At 46.3% G+C, this 19042-nt stretch overlaps 3 protein-coding genes and 1 long non-coding RNA gene across 16 annotated transcripts in view; 2 read left to right on the forward strand and 2 right to left on the reverse strand.

Annotated features, from left to right (window-relative positions):
- The window catches only part of PPP1R42 (protein phosphatase 1 regulatory subunit 42), a 17245-nt gene extending 17072 nt beyond the window's left edge, over window positions 1-173 (forward strand). Inside the window, exon 9 of the mRNA XM_015855696.3 lies at window positions 39-173. Coding sequence (XP_015711182.2) covers window positions 39-60 — 22 coding nt within the window. The 3' untranslated portion in view covers window positions 61-173. The remainder of the gene's footprint in view (window positions 1-38) is intronic.
- The window catches only part of LOC107310239 (uncharacterized), a 17728-nt gene extending 10492 nt beyond the window's left edge, over window positions 1-7236 (reverse strand). The window contains exon 1 of the long non-coding RNA XR_001553536.3: window positions 7103-7236. This is a non-coding gene — a long non-coding RNA (uncharacterized LOC107310239). The remainder of the gene's footprint in view (window positions 1-7102) is intronic.
- Window positions 2346-11085, forward strand: TCF24 (transcription factor 24). Of its 4 annotated transcripts, XM_085539500.1 has the most exons (9): window positions 2346-2441; window positions 2987-3083; window positions 3316-3413; window positions 3801-3844; window positions 3942-4345; window positions 6099-7532; window positions 8450-8559; window positions 9886-9964; window positions 10510-11085. In XM_085539500.1, the coding sequence occupies exons 5-6, from the start codon at window positions 3968-3970 to the stop codon at window positions 6210-6212; spliced, it is 492 nt and encodes a 163-aa protein (XP_085395626.1). In that variant the 5' UTR covers window positions 2346-2441; window positions 2987-3083; window positions 3316-3413; window positions 3801-3844; window positions 3942-3967; the 3' UTR covers window positions 6213-7532; window positions 8450-8559; window positions 9886-9964; window positions 10510-11085. The 4 variants fall into 4 exon arrangements, with proteins under 4 accessions (XP_085395626.1, XP_085395627.1, XP_085395628.1 ...); XM_085539501.1 differs by lacking the exon at window positions 3801-3844 and having other exon boundaries at window positions 2355-2441; window positions 6099-7579; XM_085539502.1 differs by lacking the exon at window positions 3801-3844 and having other exon boundaries at window positions 2355-2441; window positions 6099-7572.
- Window positions 11086-11489: 404 nt separating this feature from the next.
- MCMDC2 (minichromosome maintenance domain containing 2) lies at window positions 11490-18974 on the reverse strand. Of its 10 annotated transcripts, none has more exons than XM_085539474.1 (14): window positions 18579-18974; window positions 17856-18221; window positions 17701-17760; window positions 17407-17602; window positions 16967-17116; window positions 16692-16799; window positions 15735-15863; window positions 15071-15305; window positions 14733-14938; window positions 13817-13983; window positions 13288-13464; window positions 12320-12462; window positions 12118-12227; window positions 11490-11770 (listed from the first exon to the last, which is right to left on the reverse strand). In XM_085539474.1, exons 2-14 carry the CDS (start codon window positions 18174-18176, stop codon window positions 11604-11606), a joined length of 2169 nt encoding a protein of 722 aa, XP_085395600.1. In that variant the 5' UTR covers window positions 18177-18221; window positions 18579-18974; the 3' UTR covers window positions 11490-11603. The 10 variants fall into 10 exon arrangements, 9 of the variants coding, with proteins under 9 accessions (XP_085395600.1, XP_085395599.1, XP_015711176.2 ...); XM_085539473.1 differs by having other exon boundaries at window positions 18402-18974; XM_015855690.3 differs by having other exon boundaries at window positions 16994-17116; window positions 17856-17986; window positions 18077-18974.
- Between the last annotated feature and the right edge of the window lie 68 nt (window positions 18975-19042).

A 19042-nucleotide genomic window follows, 5' to 3' on the forward strand; every position in this document is an offset into this window, starting at 1 on the left:
AATGGTCTGATCTCTCTTCTCTGATCTCTCTGATGCAGGTTGAGAAGGAACCTGAAGTAATGTCAGAGCCAAGAAGTTTCTAGAAGTTAGAAGTCACCGGAGGCACAATCATCCACTATTGGATTTTTTTTCCTTCTCGAAACTAAAAAAGAAAGGTTTGACATCTACTTGAATATGCTGAGTCCTGATCATCTAAAAAGCAGATAAAACTCAGAATGTTGAACATTGTGAGAGCATTCCGAAATGTGAGGTGACTGCCAGTTTACCTAGAAGAGACGTTCTGTACTGTAATCATGTGAAACTATTGGCACTTAGTGGGCTAAACTAGTTGTCTTCTGCTTAACCTTCCTCAGGAAATAAGGCTCCTTTAACCAGTGCCTTACAGTACTTCCACCTATGGCACTCTTAACCACAAGGCAGAGCATGCTAATAGTCCCATAGTGCAAGAAGAGAGTGGTCAGAACATGATGTGTGAGAAGAGTTGTAGTCCTATAAAGTTATTTCCACTACTAGGATTTTTCCAGATTCTGGTAAATGAAGTGGGATAGTTAGAAGAAAGCTCAACAAGACCAATGGTGTCTGCACCGACGATTCCTGGATTGGGAATATCGCACATTAATTTGACTTCAGCTTCTGTTCTATGTAGCTGGGACTTGAGTTGGGCTGCTTTGCACTGATTTGAGTAATTAGATGAGCGCTCAGGTCTTCAGATACAGGAAAACTCTAAGTGTATGGATAAGGAAAGTATGGACTGCAAATTGCCCCTGGAGTGAAAGCTTCCCTAATGGAGTTTCTCTGAATGTCAGCACAATGTCTTGCGCTTGAGACTCTCATTGAAACAAGGAAAGAATCCTCCCTGAATTAGGAAATCAGGATCTGCCCTTTTACATTCAGTGTTCTGAGCAGTTCCTTGTCCGGAATGGGCTGTGGGGCTTCACACAGCTTCCCCAGACCAGCAGTCCACGCCGCACTGCAGTCAGTAATGTTAATATTGGCACTGTACCTTATCAGCAGGCAAACACATTTCTTAAGTTCTTATCAGAGAAATAAGAATGGGTGAAAAAGAACAAAATGGAGCAAAGTGCCACGGGTGTTCACACTGAGCTCTGAAAGCAGAGAGCAGCGTGACATGAAGGGAGCAACGCGTACCTGCAAAGAGATCACACTGCCTCCAGCAGAGCTGTTCTTTGCCTAAATCACACTTGAAACGTGGCTCTTCTGTGACCGAGGCATTTCTCACATCTGAAATATGCTGTAGAAGGTAAAGCAAGGGATAAACTCAGGCATTGCTCTGGGAGAGAAGCAGCAGCAGCTGCTGCAGCAGCCCTTGAACAGTCGATGCAAGGAAAAATCATTGGATCTGTTTTCCTTGCTGCAATGCACAAAGTTAAAAGTCCATTCTGAGTGGATGTGTCTTGGGCAGGCAAGGACGCTGCCTTGGGGTACGGCAGAACCAGCCCCCTGATGTGTGCACGATAGGGTGCACTTGTGGCCATCGGGGAAGGCAAGAGGAGCTGCTGGGGGGGCCCCATCAGCCTCCAGGGAGACACAGCCATCATTCTTATGGGCCCAGCTGCTGGATGGGTGAGGGAAGGGACTGTCCTACTCTGTGCTGTGCAGCCTCATCTCAAGCACCGGGTGCAGGTTTGGGTGCATCAACATAAGAAGGGCAGAGAACTATTCCTATTCAATACCCTTGCCAGAGTTCAAGGAGCTCGGGCAGCGGTCTCAGACGTAGGGTTTGGATTTTGTACGTGGAGCCAGGAGTTGGACCCAACTCTCCTTGCAGGTCCCGTGCCCCGCACCACCGCGCACAGCCGGGCAGCGCAGGAGCCGAGCAGCCCGAGGCCGGGGCCAGCCCCTCTCTGCTGCCCCACGGCGCCCCTTCCCGGGCTCCCCTTACAGCCAGCGTTTGACTTCTTCATTTTCTCGGCCGCAAAAGCGGTGACAAATTGCTCAGGCTTCGTTTCTCTGCTGCGCCCACGGCGTGATTTATTGTGGCCGCGTTATCGTGAAATCAGGCTCCATTCACAATGTTTTTCTGGGAGAACTCGATCCGCTCGCTGTTTATTTGCCCCGTCCCTCCTCATTAGCGTCACCGATCCGCGATGGCCCCGCTCGGTTCCAAACCGGCCCCGCTCGCACCTCGTCCCGCCCGCGGCTCGGAGGGGACAGCGCGGACGGACGAACGGCCGTCGGACAAACCGGAGGGAGACGCAGCGATGCGGCGGGGGGAAAACTCGTTGCAAACACCGCCTAACCCCGGTCCCGCCGCTCCAACCCACGCCGCGGCGCAGCCCAACCGCAGCCGCCGGGCCGGGCCTTCCCCCCGCGGCGGGGGGCGGTCGCTGCCCGCGGGCGGTGGCGGGGCCAGGTGCGTCCAGCCCCGCGCCGGGTTATAAAGGGGCCGGGCCGGGCCGGGCGGCTGGTGCGGCCGGACGGTAAGTGCGGGTCTGCGTCCCGTCGGGGCTTCTCGCTCTATTTTCTTCTTTTTTTCTCCCTTCTTTCCTTCATCCCCGCTTCTTTCCCGCAGCACATAGCAATGAGGAAGCGTTGTGCTGTTTTCTTTCAAGTCTCGAACTGATGCTGGCTTTGCGATGCCGTGTGAAGCACGGCACATCTGCACACCTGAGAAACGCAGCTGAAGTGCATCGGAACGAATGCCGACATGGGACACCACGCCGCTGGCTCCGGGTCCCCCTGCCTGCCCTGTGCCCCACTGCTCAGGGGAACGTTTCACTGCCTTAAACCCCCCAAACCTCCTGCTTTAATTTGCTTTAGTTTTCAGCAGTGGCGTTTTGGGGACCACGGGAGCCGGGGTAGCAAACTGCAGCGGATAGGATGTGAGCAGAAATGCGCACACATCCCCACACACACACTGGTTTTCTGGGCGTCACGTTGTCCCAGGCCGCTGCTGTGTGCACTCAATAGGAAGCCAACAGCACGAGGCAGAAAGTTGGGGTGATGAACGCTCTGATTTCCACAGGTGAATTGCTGCTGCTTCTCCTCAGGCCCAGCACTTCGTCCCCTGCAGATGTGAAGCTCCAGTCTGTGAGGGACACATGAGGAGATGAGGTGTTTGGGTATGTGTGTTTCTATATTGTTTGTCACGTATACTGTGTCACACACCAACACTGCAGTGTTGTGCTGGGGCTTTTTTGCTGCTGTGGTAGCACTGGGACTTCTGGGCACATCAGCGTGGGGCTGAAACGCTTTGCAGCATCAAGGTTGAACTGCAAATGTAGACCTTCAGTCATTCACGTGTATTGATTTGTATTTAGATGTTTACAATCCCGTTGTCTTTCCTTTAATAAGGTGCCTTTGCTGCTGGCCCGAGGCAGCACAGAGATCTGCAGAGCAGGGGAGCCGGGAGCTGCCCAGAAGCTCTGCTTGGATAAGAGCGACTGCCTCAGGTATGGCTCACTGCAGGAGTGTTCATTGCTGGGGAACTGCATGAGCTCAAGGAATGGGAGTTTGGCACAGTCTGTTCTGGAAGCTGGGAAAGATTTTTCAGCAGTTATTGCAGCTTTGCTCAAGGGAAGGTTTCTGCTGTTGTTTTTGCATGATTCTCTTGCCCCCCGATGGCCGAAATATAGCTTACAGGACTCTGAGTCTTAAGTTAGAAAACGAAAGCGATAGGACAGGCTCAGAAAGGGTTGAGTGATGCTGGGTTTACAGGGACACGCAGACACTGTTACCAGTCTGTTGAGCCATCGAACTTTTCCTTCAAAACATGGGTGCTGTGTTCTGTGGCTCTATCCCCTTCACATCTGCAAAGAACACTTTTCTTTCTGCAATAGATGGTGTTGCAGTGTGAGCGCAGTGGGAGTAGAGCGGGCCTGAGGTAAGGGGTGATGAGGAGCTCGGGTGGCTCTGGCCTGGCATCACCATGAGCCCTCAGCCACAGCTGCCAGCCTCATGGACACTCTTGTCACTTACAGGCCCCTCCGCGCTGGGGAAGCCCTCCATGGACTGTAGGCATTTACCTGAGGCCCGCAAGGAGACCCTGAGCCCGGAGCCCGAGTCGCTGCCCCCTCCAGCTGCCGGCAGCAGCCCCTGCCTTCCCCCCGCAGTTGGGCAGCGGGCTGGGACGGGCCCAGGGCGACCCGCGGCCGCCAACGCCGCACGGGAGCGCAGCCGGGTGCAGACCCTGCGCCATGCCTTCCTGGAGCTGCAGAAGACGCTGCCCTCCGTGCCGCCCGACACCAAGCTCTCCAAGCTGGACGTGCTCCTCCTGGCCACCACCTACATCGCGCACCTCACGCGCAGCCTCCAGGACGAGGAGGAGACTCCAGGAGAGGCTCTGGGAGCCCTGCGAGGGGACGGGTACCTCCATCCTGTCAAGGTAGGACAGCAAACTGCTGTTAATATTCAGACAGAACTGGTGATTGTGGCTGATTTACCTCACTAGGATGCATGCACAGAAAGACTGCTCTAGTGGAGTCTGCCAGAGCCATATAACCACGCAGCTGGGTGCTGCTGGCCTGGTGGAAATACCTGGAGTTGCTGGTGTTTGTGCTCCTTCAGGGACTTGTCACAGAAATATCAGACATAGCTGACGTCCAGGCGCAGTGGGAGTCCATCCTTGGAAGGGAAATGCCTGTATCTGCTCGGTGTCCATGGGAAGCCTGGCAGACCCGCACCAAACCCACCAGAACCAATGCGGGAGCACTGAGGTGTGAAATGCTCCATCCTGGTCGAGGCAGTGCTCAGCAGTGTCTGCAGAGTTTCTCCAAGATAGGGAATAAGGCATTAATTACTGGCCGTGCATTAATTCCTCCTGTGAAACTGCTATTCTGATGCATTTACTTCATGTAGTTGGTACACGCTGCTGTTTCTCTTGCCTTCATCCAACACCAGTCCTGGAGATGCAGAGGACATGAAAGGGGGATTCCTGTTAGTTAGGGACTACCTGGGGATGGGAGCCGCTTCCAAGCACAGTGACTGATGTGATGCTGAAATGCCGTGAGGTGTTTTCTTTGGCTCCGGTCGAAGGGAGTGACTTAGCGCACTGCTGGTCTTTTATTAAGGGGCTGATGGATTCAGAATGATTTAATTGTGATTAATTTGTGAAGTAATCCTTAATTCCTCTTAAGTGACCGAGTCACACAGAGCTCCTTGTTCACGCTCTCAGTCATGGTAAAAGCGCGATGCGAATGTAAGGTGTCCCGGCCCACGTGGATGATCAGCGGGCTCATTAGGAAAGCAAAACCTTGACATAAATCAGAAAATGGCCATAATTGAAGAGGAAAAAAAATAAACACAGGGATGTATTTCAACATAAGCTGTCGCTAGCTCCAGTTAGTGCGCTTGGCCGGGGCGAGGGGACACAGGTCTCACAGCTCTTCTCAACAGCTGCCAACTACCGCTGGCAGGAAAAATAGCCATTAAAGCAGTTAAATGATCCAGCTGCACGTTTCTCAGGCTACTGGAATACAGCAACAGTCGATTCATTCAGCAGTTCTTTCTGATAATCCTATTTACGTGTCACTTACCTGCAGTTTTGCCAGAGATCCTATCGGTCTAACCAAACTTTCTGATATTTTGGGTAGTAAATTAATGTTTGAGTTGGAACGAGAACAGAAGCGTCCCACAGTAAATGCTTCAATGTAAATGCAGGGGATATGAGAAGAGCGGTGCAGATAAGGGCTGTAACAACATTCCTGTGTCAAGCACAGTAAATACAAATAACATGAAACTAGAGCTTTCAGGTGCTGTTGTGTGTATGCTAAACAGGAAGCAGGGTTAATGACTTCAAGTTAGGTAACGTCTCCGATGCCCTAATAGAGATGAATTCATAACATCAGGCTTGCAATAAAAATACCAAATAAGATCTTTGGGTCATTCCAAGAGCGAACATTCTGCTTCTTTATGTCTTTAAATGGAAGGGCTGAGATTTAACACAGTGCTAATGCTTTGACAGGCCCCTTCTAGTTTTAGAGCTATCTTTGTTGCTCAGAGAAGAGGTGCTAGCTTGTTCCACAAAGTGTCTTAATTTTAAAAGCTTCCTATGTATCACGATTCCATCAGCTCTCAGAGCTCTGCTTTTGGGCTCAGACCCCGGTTGTTTGAGCACGGTGCTTGTTCTTCTCTTGCAGAAATGGCCGATGCGATCCAGGCTGTACATTGGAGCAACAGGACAGTTTTTGAACCACTCGGCACAAGGAGAAAGCACAAACCAAGGAGAAGCATCAACTAATTCACAACCATAGTCTCCCTTTTCATTAAAAAAATAAATTATTTATTACATCATATATATATTTAAATTAAAAAAAAAAAAAAGTCACATCAGCAAGCCATAATTCCTGAAACACTGTTTGTGGATCAGAAGGAGTTGGTTGTTAAAGATCTTTCATACCTCATTAACTTAATGCCACTTATTGGCTTCCACCACTGAGGATACTGCTGGTGTCTGAACCAGGGCAAGAGGAGAAGGCAGCTGCTGTCAGCACCAACAGACAGCACAGCAACAGAGGGTGAGACTGCTGACAACAGCTGCTCTCATCTGCCTCTGCACAGGAAGCTGATAGGTACATGGAGATGGGGAAATGCATGTTGGCTGAGTGCAGTGTGAGCGCTGGAGAAAAGCAAATGGCAAACAAGTCTGCAAATAGCCATTAACAAGTGTGTGCTTTCCTTGTGGTGTGAAACCAATAGCAGAAACCTCACAGACACAGTCAGGTCATGCCTGCATCCTGCATCAGGTGTTCATAAATGCACAGAGCTCTTTGAAAATGGGGTGCACGCTCACTTGAAGATGTACTGAAACGTATCCCAGACGCATACAACAAACACAGACTGCTCTACAGATTAAATGTAGTTCCATTTATTAAGTATTGCTTGTGTTGATCTATAGCCTTGTGTTGCATGTGACATGTTGTTAAGTGTTACCCCAGAACTGTTACTCAAGACATCAAATAGACTCCTCTCACAGGTGAACGTGCCCTGAGAGCTGGCCTGTTCACAGCACGTCATTCACCACAACATTTCCTATATTTAGGCAAGTACTGAAGGCACCAATAGCATCTCATGTATCTGCTCTGTAAAACGCTGTACTGCTCATGTATTGCTATTGTCAAGGTAAGCATTAAATATTACTCACTGGACATGATGTGTTTGTGGAGCTGCAAGTTCTGTATCGCTGCTGCCTCTAATCGCACAGGTCTGATAATAAAGTCACGGGGTGTCTCAGTGCTGTCAGAGGAACGGGTTAATTCTGGCTGTTAATTCTAGGAGTGCATTTAGCCTGTTCTGAGCACTCCTTCACCACTTCAGTCTTTGAACAAGGCGCCACATGACGCCATAAAACGCGGTTGGAGCTTTAGGCTGCTCACACTCCCCCATCCCTCGGCTCCCTTAACGGCCAACCCGCCGTCACCACAGCGACCACGCACTGTGCGCATGCGCGGCTCCTCCTGAAGTGCCCTTAGGCCCGCGCTCCTTTCCCGCCCCGCCCCGCGCCGCGCCCTATGTAAGGGCAGCGCGCCGCCATCTTGGCCTTTCCGCAGGCGGCGCGTTCGGGGCGGGTGAAGGTGAGAGGCGGCTGCGCTGCGGGCGGGACTGAGCCCGCGGGTCGGTGGTAATTGCTGGCAGCGTTTATTAAGCGTAAAGCATCATGTGAGGGATGAGCGAGCGCTCTCAGCATTTGCTTTGGTCGCCAGAGGTGCTGATGGCTGTCGGCGGCCTCACCGCGGGGCTGATACCCGCTGGCTGGGAGGGGTTTCAGCAGTGCATGTGTGTGTCCTGTGAGCTCAAAGTGCAGCTAATGAGGTTACTGACCTCCTCACGGGCTGCTCGTCAGGCCTCTGGACTAGTGACAAATGAGGACCTGAAAATACTTGTTTTTGCTGATAAGCCACTTTGTTTGGCAGGGGCACGTCCTAATTCTGAAGATAAATGACTGTTTTTGCAGAGGGGGACTTGGCTGGTGCTGCACTGTGACCCTGAGCGTGCCCTTATTGCACAGCAGGCACAGACCCCAAAGGGTCGGGGCAGCCCCATGTGTCTCATGTGCATTGCCATCTCATGTGGCATTGCCATCTCAGTGGCGGTGCTGTGCCAGGGTCAGTGCAGGGGCTGACCTTGAGCTCAGCCTGTAGGGAGACCCGTCATTCAGTGCTGAGAGCACAGCACACAAAGGACTGACTTATCTGCTGTACCCTGCTGGGACACTCCTCTCCATGGAGGTGGTTGTTCATTAGGAGCGGCCTAATCCTGCAGTTGGTCATTCTTCATTCTGGAACTCTTCTGTAGGTGGCATATGATATTTGTAGCCCTAATTTCAGCTGATGCTCTCTGCTTTACACCCTGGGTCATAGTGAAGCCAACACTAACCTCATTTGATATTTAACTGGCTTGCTTTCCCCAGGGAAATGCTGATGTATTCTGTTAGAACCCCAGCAATGGAATGTTCTGGAGAATGAAACCTTTCTTCTCTTCCTTGTTTCAGGCAACAAAAGCAATTAGGAGATGAGCTGGTTTCTGGCTTCAGGAATCTTCATGCTGGGCTCTGTGCTGTTACCTTGCAAGCAGGAGGATGTCACGTGAATTCTGACCAAAGTAAGTATCTCTTACTGTACGCAGTGGTGAGGAAACCATCCTGAGCTGTCTCCTGAAATCTGCCTATAGATTTCTGCAGCTGTTTAAGGCGTGTAGATGGTCTTACTGATGGGACAAGGTATATGATGGTTTGCATGACGGGTTGAGTCTTAAGCTGTCCTAGACAGTATTTCTCAGTTAGCACAGACTAGTTAATACATCTTGGATTACTGACTGACTTCTTATTACTAAGCTTTTTACATACATAATGACTCCAATTGTTTCTCAGTTTGACTCACCACATACTACTGCCATGAATATCGTAAGGTGAGGTTTTAGCCATTTTTAAATTAACAACCGTAGCCCTTAAAATCTGGCCTTTTGTCCTTTGAACTTGAATCCCATGACAGTAGAGAACTGAGCTTCTACTGAGACTAAAATTCTCCAAGGTGTTAGAATCATAGAATCACATAATTACCCAGGTTGGAAAAGACCTTGAAGATCATCAAGTTCAACTGCAGCCTAACCAGTACCCTAACTCTAACAACCCTCTGCTAAATCATATCCCTGAGCACCACATCCAAACGGCTCTTAAACACAACCAGGGATGGCGATTCAACCACCTCCCTGGGGAGCCTATTCCAGTACCTAACTACCCTTTCTGTAAAGAAGTTGTTGTGTTGTACCAGTTATAAAGCCTTTGCGACTGCTTTGTTACGGGCTGGCAGCACTAGTTTAAAAATTGTGAAGGGATCAGAAACGAGAGATTCTAAGAACACTGGAGAATCCAGTTCTTAACTGGATCAATAGTTTTATGAAGGATTAACAGATGTTAGCTGGGAGCAGAAGGCTGAAGTAAAGAACATGTACTCAGATCACTATCTCTGCTGGTACTTAACCACATCAGTCTGTCAGAATATAGTCACAGTGGACAGAGAATCATGGCAGTGAACTTCACCTCTGGAAGAAATGTTTGGCTCCTAAGGCTTGAATGTATCAGCAGGGACACATGTTGTGCCCTAAAAGAGCTTTTTCTCTTGCTCCTGGCTGCACCAAATTCATTCTGTGCTTAACAGTTGAAAATGCTGTTCTGCTTTGATTTCTAGTAGTGCGTTTCTGGAGGCTGACTTAATAAATCCCCTTGCACTTACCTGGGACAAATAGCTCAGTCTTAGGGCAGGTGGGAACCTGTCCGCTGGCATTGTGATGATTGTGACTCTTTGCCGTTTACCCAGCTGATATTTGTGATGAGTTACACTGTATCTGATGTGCCAGCTCATTAGTAGGCGGCAAATCAAAGTGGAACAAGCTTTCATTTCTGATTTGATTTATTGTATTCTCTCAAAGATGTTATCAGATGACTTTCTCCGTTGACTTCAAGCCAACAGCAGAATGCTGATTGCCAGAAGTGTGGGTGCACAAGAAGGTAAGCTGTTTTTCTGCTGCGATGCTACAGTGCTGAGGCTCCAGTAGCTGTTTAAGAGCTGGTAGAGAGCTGTGCTAGCCACATCTGCTGCTGCATGCAGTTGTGCCAGCTTACACTGGCTGAACATGTGGCCTGTTACTTACAGGTGCTTTTAGACTGCTGCCTGACTTTGCAGTTCTTACTTGTAATACAAGAATTAAAAGTTTTGCTTAAAGCATCACATAGGTACAGCTGGGGAGAGGCAAGAATAAAAAGCTGGGGTCTTTTTGCTGAATATTGTTCTTTGAAGGATATATGTATTCTTTACTATGGCTTAAATAGAATCCTCTTCAGAATTATTTCTGGTAAGTCTATTATGAAAATGGCTTTACTGGCATAAGGATGATATTTCTGCCGTTTACCCATCTGACTGGTTGGTGATGTGTAACTTTGAATCTGAAGTGCCAGTACAGTTAGTAACGTCGTATGACTTCATATAAGATTAAGCTTATAGAAAACTGACTACATTTGAAATGCTTTTGTTTTTGTGGTTGTTTTTTTTTCAGGTTGAGAACACTGAGAAACATGGATTTCTAACGCACTTGGAAATGCTTTCCTGGCCCTGCCTGCTTCCCAGAAGCACCGCTCGATTCAAATGTGCTCTGGGTGACTTTTAATACCACACTGAAAGGAAGAAGTTGAGTAAGATGGAATTAGAGTTTTGATGAAAAGGTGAATAATGGCGCCTCCGGTGGCGCAGTGGTAGGAATACCACTTGCAACACCAGAGGCCCTGGTTCGAATCCCCCCTGTGGCGCAAGTGGTAGAAGTGCCGCTCTGCTACACAGGAGGCTCAAATCCAAGGGGGGTTGGACTCAATGATCTCTAAGGTCCCTTCCAACCCGCACCAGACTGTGAGATTGTGATAATGCCTGAATGAAGTTCAGGTGAGAGTGTGACTGAGAAGTAGCCGCTCAGACAATGTTAGAACTCAGTCTGAATCTTTAAGTGCAGTCAGAACTTGATTAAAACACATAGGAAAATTGGTTTTCTTGCCTAAATTAGTGTTTATAGTAATGGTGGAAGCTGTTCTGCTCATTATCAACACAGTGTATAAATAAAATCCTGGATTTGGATTCCCAATGGCTGTAGTGTTTTGTTAAGGCTGTGTAAGTGGAAGCACCGTGATCTTGCTGCATGACCTGTGCAGAAGTCACAGCAAGCCTTCAGTATCGGTTCAGTTTATTCATCTTTGAGTAGAAGTCCGTACATTTTGCTGCTGCGTTTAATGACCTCTGATGTAGAACGTGCCCAGTGTTATGCCTACAGCTACATCATTGTTGGGAAGATGAAGTAAGAAAAGTCCTAAGTTAGAGGTTCCTATCCACTGTATTGGTCTATACACTCATTTTTGCAATGAGGCAGTTTAGACTTGAACTCCTGGAGCTGCCTCCTCCCTGCTGGGTGGATTGCAGGAGCATACCTGCATCCTGTGCTAACGTGATGGTGCTGTAATGGAAAACTAAGACATAAAGCAAGAAACAGTATGGTGATAGCAATCTTAACATTTATAGAACATGAAGAACTAATCATCTACTTATCGGTAACTGCAGTCCCAGAAAGCTAAAGTAGAAGCTTCAGACTCACTTAGGTTAGAGATGTCATTCTTCATTAGTGCTAATGTAAGTCCCTGGGCCATATGCACCAATGAACTGAAGCAGCTGATGGTGGCACTGCAGTAGGTAAATATCTCTCTGTTGCAGGCTGTCTTCATCACTGAGGTCAAATGGAAACACCGCGTTTGGTTCTATGCACAACGCAGACTTGCCTAAGCAAAGAAGAAATCAGTTCAGACCTAGGATGCTTGGCAACATTTGGCCAGTAATTCTAAGGAGTGGAAAGAAAAAGCAGCTGTTGCATAGATTACTGAGGAATCAATGTCTCCAATGTGCTATCATAAGGATAGAGACTCGGTGCTGTTTGGGGCCTCATTATGTACAGCACTGAGCCCCACCACTGGAACGTCAACTGAAAGGCTTCCTTCTGGTCTCAGCTCTCAGCAGAGGAAGCTTTCACTTGAAGTGAAATACCTCTGTTATCACAATTGACTTAAGATAAAGCTTTTTCAAACTGGCAAAACATGAAAATGATACATTCAAGACTAAAGCCACTTACCATGTTTTAGGGTAAGAGATGATTCAAACAACAGGATGGCAATCAGTGCATCTTCCTCAAGGACTTTCTTCCTCAAGCTTAGTTTAGTATGAGCTTTGGACAGTGAAATCCTAAGAGATGAATGGAAGCACATGAGAGAACAGCTGATCAGCACAATTTCCATTGGAAAACTGAGGTGTGTTTCTATGAGCGCTGGACATACAGGACTTTTAGTGCAGATGCTGATAACTTGGATCCATGCGCAGAATCTCTCCTCACTCTGCGGCTTGCAAGATAGTAGCCCTGAATGAGGTTTTCTGCTTCAGAGCTCAGTTGGACGTGAAGATTCTTAGCGAACAAAATGAACTAGAGAGAAGGTAGAGATTTACAACATTTAATTGTGGAAAATAACAACATATATATATAAACCTTCTAACCTACCAGCATAGTAATAGGGGTTGAATTGTGTTTTACCATCAATTTTTGTAAAACAGTTGTCACCACTGAGCTGTGCGTAAGGGTGGACTTTAAATACTGGGCTGATGGAGTGAGATACTATTCCTAGAGTCACAGAATGACTTGGGTTGGAGGGGACTTCAGGGACCATCGAGCTCCAATCCCACTGCAGGCAGGGCACCAACCTCCAGATCTAATAACAGATAAGTACTAACTCTAGTATTTCATACTAAGTTTTATGACTGACTGCAAATTATTCTTGTCCAAAGCGAGTACTAGAGGTCTGTTCTCATAGAAATGCTGACCCAAAATACTCTTCAGAAGGTAGGTGACGCTGAATTTATTACGCCGACTTTCACAGAACTGAAGCTAAGTTTCCTGATGATCCTCTTAGTGCTGGTGGGAATATGGCAGGGGGCAGAGGTACAAGGTGAATGTTGACAGGTTTTAAAATAATCTGTCAGAGTATCAGGACAGAACCTTGTGATTCAGGAGGAAGTTTTTCACACAGAGGGTGGTGACGCACTGGAACAGGTTGCCCAAGGAGGTTGTGGATGCCCCATCCCTGGAGGCATTCAAGGCCAGGCTGGATGTGGCTCTGGGCAGCCTGGTCTGGTGGCTGGTGACCCTGCATGTAGCAGTGAGGTTGAAACTGGATGATGGTCCTTTTCAATCCAGGCCATTCTATGATTCCAAGTATAATGCACTGCAAAATTATTAGATAATATTTACTACCTCTTCATAATCCTGTGTTCTGAACTGCTCTGAGACTCTGTACAGCATGGCTTCAGGATTAATGGCTTTTTGCAGGACATGATTCAATACAGGAAAAGACAGCTGACACGAAGGAAATTCATTGTATATCAACAGCCCAAAACCATCTAAAAGATTAGGTGGAATCAAACTCAGGTCCTAAAGGGAGGGCCCAGAGAGAGAAAACAAATCAGTTTGGAATTCTGACTATTAGAAACACTGCAGATTTTTTCAGTCTGTAATATTCAGTATCCATATGTGGAATGGTGCAAAAATAGGTAACAAGTTATTGATAATATAAGCAACACACTTGTGTTTCAGTAGTAGCTGTCAAAAGCTATATAAATGAATAAAATAAATGGCGTTTACTTTGGGGAAAGCTGGCTCATTTTAGAAGATATTTGATTTATCAAAGTCATTTAAGCTGTAGCTTTCTGAGGAATACAAGTTTGTTCTCATTATTTCCCAAGCTGAAATGACAATAACCAAAAATAATAGTGAGTTACTTTACCATCTGCCCAATTAAAAAGCTGTCCCTTGCGATATGTTTCTTTGGGGAAGAAGCCACGTCTACGTAAGACCAGAAATTGGTCTGCACTGAAATGGTCACTTGTTGGTCGGCCTCTTCTCCGTACTTCTTCCCAGGAATGAACAGTGTCATTGTCCTGCTCTCTAGCACTAGGACAGGACAAAATATGTCAGTTATGTAACTGATGTGGTTGAACTATGAATTCTAATTCCAAACACCAGCTGAAAAGAGACACTGTTGTGTTTCACTCAGTTTGTCTTGATTACATTTTGGCATTTCCACACCACCAGTTCTGAGCACTGAGTGTTTGAGTGCCTAAATCCTTCAAAGGGTAGAACACAAATCCTGCAAGCTTGAAGAATACACACTTCTAATTCCACCTAACAGTAATCCTTGTTTTGCTGAGGTGGAGCCTGTGTAGCAAATGCAGGCTTATAGGAGTTTGCCATTTTGGGCCTCATTTCTTTCTGACTTGTTAAACATAGCTGATCTTTTCCAAGTATTTGAGAGCCATAAGCTGAGGCACAGACCTCGCTATGGTTTTACATTCACAGAATCACAGAATCACAGAATGACCCGGGTTGGAAGGGACCTCAAGGATCATGTAGTTCCAACCCCCCTGCCTGGCAGGGCCACCAAACATACACATTTACTAGATCAGGTTGCCCAGGGCCCCGTCCAACCTGGCCTTGAACCTCCAAGGACGGGGCATCCACAACCTCCCTGGGCAGCCTGTTCCAGGGCCTAACCACTCTCCTAGTGAAGAACTTCCCCCTAACATCCAACCTAAATCTTCCCTCTTTTAACTTAAAACCATTTCCCCTTGTCCTGCTATTGTCAGCCCTTTCGAAGAGTTTACTCATTCTATCCCCTCATTTGTTAGCAGGAGTGAAATTACCCGACTGTAGGAGTTCAAGTTTATCCTTTTTGTATGAAGATAAGTCTCCTATGTAACAGATACCGCCCTGAGCCAGCAGAGCACTGCAAGCTTGAATGCTCGCGCTTCCAGTTCCGTGCTTATCTTTGGACACAGAAGGAAAGATGTCACTGGAGGCTGGGTGTCGTATGCCTCGAGGCAGGAGACATAGGCTGTAATTCAGAAGCCTGGAGGATTAAATAATTGCCAGTCAGAAACTGTCTAATCATTGCTCAGTTTTTCTAAATTAATAGGACCAATCCTATTGCCTTAAAAAAAGAAAAAAAAATAGGAAAAGTAAGAATTAAGAATGTCCTTACCTATCAGTTATTAGAGTGTCACTTGTCACAACCAGAAGATCGAGGTAATCTGCATTTTCAATTTCACATGTGGTCTGTACTAGACTCAGTAATATTGCCAGTTTAAGAGTATTGTAAGTGCCTGGTGGAACAACTTGAGAAGCAAAGATATTGGCAAGCAGGGCTGTAAACCTCCAGCAGGAACCTGAGGTCAGCGAGAGCAGATACTTGAAATTTTCACCGATAAAAGAAGGACCTAATTAAAACAAAACAGATTAATGAGCACTTAATAGAGCAGGGCAGATACATTAGAATAAATTGCCATTTACTACCCTGAAGGCCACAGACACAATCTACTAAAAACCAATGGGATAAGAAAGGAATAGGGAACTAGAATATCAGGTCAATTTCATGTATGATTCCCAAGTAGCTTACAAATGACAAGGGAAGTTGGAAAGGGGAAGCTGAAGAACTGCAGTAAACAATTATGTCGTTTCCCAGTGCACGGAAAGAGAAGTGGGAAGAAGATGCTCTCAGCTGACTGAACCCATTTCAGACTGTAAGAGGAAGGTCCCACAGTGAGTTTGCAATCCAGGCTTCTGAATAATAAAAAGTTCTCAACTTTTTGCACACAAAAAAAATGTTTTTCAAACTTTTAAGCCAGTTCTAAAGGGAACTTTGTTACCATTTGTTTTACAGAGCTGCACGCTATTGGCTTCTATGCATGCTGTGGCTTGTGGGCCATTCTGTACACAAGCTGGAATTCCAATAATCTTGTAGTGGTTTCCTATTGTCATTCTATTGGCCAGTTCATCTGGAAATGGAAAACAAAACGTGGGGGAGACCTGAAGATGTTTTAGCTAATAAACAATGTTTAAGACATGGTCAGAAAACTTTTCTAAACTGTTTCATTTGTCACAGTTAGTTGCAGAAAACAACAGTTGGATTCCAGCTCTACCGCTGTGGAGTGGGATCGAAGGAAGCACACAATTCAAAGTAAGCAGTGCAAAAAGTGAGGAAGGCACAATGGGTGAGCAGAAATAAATTCCTGACAGAGAAAATGGATGATTCACTTAGTTCTGCACTGAAAAGAAAACGGACAGTTTGCAAGTATATTCCAAAGCTTGTGGTTCCACCATTATCAGTTACCGTCCTATAAACATGACAGAAAACACACACACAGATTTAGTTGGATATTCACTTAGAAATCATTTAATGTTTCCAGTGGAAAGCAGTGGTAGTAGAAGCCAAAAATCCTGATTGAATCCGGACGCCAGCTAGATTGAGGAAGGATGTCAAAACCACATGAGATGGGTGCAAAACAGTGTGACCAAAGGAAGTAGAAAGGAGGAAAAAACACGCTTCAATTAGAATGTAATGCAGCAGAGCTGGCCAGGAGATATTGATTAAATGAAGACATTGCACTGAACACCACAGTTTGGCTATGTATTATTCTCTGCAACTATTTGTGCCTGCATCAGGCAGGTGACTAACTCCACCCCCCTAATTTTATTAGAGAAATAACTCAGTATAAATTATCATGAATTTCATCAGTTTATCCAAAGAAATGGACCTGCAAGTAATTGTTACAACTCGTTTCTAAAACATGTTTAGCAAATCTTAGAATTGAAACTCAACGTACCTCTCAAGAAAACCGTAAAAGCCTGAATCCTGAAATGTGCTTTATGGTCGGAATATCCTTTTAAAGCATGAAGGACTTTGGCATCGATCATTTCAACTATCTGTTTATCTTTCAAAGTAAAGGCAAGGAAAAGGTTAGTTGTCCTGAAAACCAAGTACTAAGCTATTTTCTTTCTCTTCCCTCTAGGGTGACTGCCATCTTTTGGGGCTGCTATCCCCCACGGCCATTTTGTTTATGCACTGTATACCAGAAGTAGGAGAATAAGAACAACAGACCTAGAAATAAAACTACGCAGTTCCTACCACCAAGTACTCTGAATTTCATATCTTCCTGCAGCGGTGAAGAACACAAACTGCACGCAAAGTCATTCCTCACTGTGGCAGATTCTGTAGCTCCGGGCACATGCACCCTTATGTAATTAAACCCTGAAAAAGAAAGAAAAAAACAAAAAACTTAAGTAAAGGTTTATAGTGAGAGGGCGGCCTTCATTCACAGTGAGCTCAGAAGTAATTAAATACTGGGCAGAGAAATGCCGAAGTGAAAAGCATGTTCCTCCAGCACAGCCCGCTGCCTCTGGCACAAAATGGCCGCCAGATGGCGCCATGCCCCTCTTCTGTGTTGTGTGGAAAGGACGCCGGACAGACACATCCATAACATAAGACATTTTTTGTTACATACAATTGTATGTAAGAGCATTGATTTCTTCTACCACTACCTTCAGAGTATGGGCAGGTTTCCCCAGTGCAAAGAAATCTTGCTCCTTGGGTGTATTTTGTGACGGTTCCCATTGCAATCGCTATTCCTTCCGACGTATAAAATCTCTTAGATGTGTAATTAAATGGAAACGCAGAAAGGCTGAGAACATAACTCGGTAACGGTGGCAAATGTGTTGGTTTCAGCAGTATGCTTATCTAACAAGAGACACGACGGCATTAATACATTCAATTAGTATCCTTTTATTTCAGAACGCTGGTTATAAGTTCGAACTGGGGAAACAATGTGGACTCACTTGGGCCTCCGTCTGTAACTGTTCGATTAATGACAGTGTCTTAATAGCTACAAAACATACCTGTAAGTGGAAAATAACTTCACTTTAGAAAGGAAAATCTACTTCAAATAGAAGAGGATTATTTTTGTCAGCCCCGATCACAGCTATAAACTTACTGACTGAAATATCCCCGCAGCTTTCATGGGCTTATGAAGAACGTAGTTTCCAAGAGTGGCATCCAATTCAGCAACATCAGAAGGGTTTACTGAGATAACGAACCGATATACAGCATAGCTCTGTTTTGAGTCTGCAGGGGCAAAAATGGCCTTAAAAATGACAGAGGTTTGCTTAACAATACTTACCAATGTTAACAAAACATCCACTGAATGTGCCATACCGTTGTATTTTCTGCAGTCTTGCACAAATTTCTCAAGTCCACCACTTCTGTCAAGGTAAACAAGGGTAATTTCCTTCATTTTCTGTATTTCTTTGTACATCTTCCAAAAAGATCTTTGGACTTTTAGGGAGAATTCTGGAATAAGCTGTAAAGAATTAGGTCAGAATTGGCCACGTTGCCAAACCCAGATGTAGCTACCTGGTACAGAACAAAACACAGCATTAAGAGGCTGAAGAGAAAGTAAAGCTCTTCATTTATGGATGACTCATGACAGCAGGTCACAGAAGCTGGTTTGGGAGGACAGATCTGGGAGAGAACAGGGTACCTGAGGTGCACCTGTATGGCGGCAGCAGAGAACTTCTTGTCAGAGAGCTGTATGCTGCAGGTGGGCTGGTAGATGTGTTTTACTGTCCTGAAGTGTCACGTTTTATGCACAAATTGAAGGAGAACTTACGTTAGGGTTTATTTTTCAATTTCTTTGGGATTAATCCCACGCAATTACCTTCCCATCCCTTCAAATCTTCTACAAGAGATTAAAGTCTATCTGAACACGGACTCTCCTTCCCCCCACCGCCCTGAGTCCCGCCCCACAGGATTCCCGCCGCTTCGTGAGGGGAAAGGCGGCCCCGCGCGGTCAGTCCTAACGCTCCTCCATCCGTCACAGATGGCACCTCCTCTCCACAAGCACCTGCCGCAGCAGGAAGGAAATCCCACCGCCGTTCCCTCGTAGGCTCTTCTCCTGCCTCGGATTTATCACCATTTGAGATTTTACCCCTCAACTCAGCGTTCTGTGAAGGGCCTGCCCCACTTTCACCATCTTACTGCAACAATTTCTGCCTTCCAGTCCACTAGAAAGACATTCTTTGCTGCCAAATCATCACAACTGCAATTCATATATGTCACTGGCTGTCCTGAACAGCTGTGTAGCTGCTTCCAAAGGTCTCAAAACTTCAGTGAGACAGGATA

Source organism: Coturnix japonica, chromosome 2, assembly GCF_054131305.1.
Source record: "Coturnix japonica strain WE chromosome 2, WE-NBRP24, whole genome shotgun sequence".
Taxonomy (NCBI): domain Eukaryota; kingdom Metazoa; phylum Chordata; class Aves; order Galliformes; family Phasianidae; genus Coturnix; species Coturnix japonica.

Excerpts from the sequence above, each read along its gene's own strand:
- MCMDC2 (XM_085539474.1), bottom strand. The coding sequence starts at position 18,176 with ATGTACAAAGAAATACAGAAAATGAAGGAAATTACCCTTGTTTACCTT. Across the intron at positions 15,306-15,734 it reads GCAGCTCTGTAAAACAAATG|GTCCTTCTTTTATCGGTGAA; the intron begins GTAACAAAGTTC and ends TGTTTTAATTAG. Across the intron at positions 13,465-13,816 it reads GCTTTTTAATTGGGCAGATG|GACCTGAGTTTGATTCCACC; the intron begins GTAAAGTAACTC and ends CCCTCCCTTTAG.
- TCF24 (XM_085539500.1), top strand. The coding sequence starts at position 3,968 with ATGGACTGTAGGCATTTACCTGAGGCCCGCAAGGAGACCCTGAGCCCG. Across the intron at positions 4,346-6,098 it reads GGTACCTCCATCCTGTCAAG|AAATGGCCGATGCGATCCAG; the intron begins GTAGGACAGCAA and ends CTTCTCTTGCAG.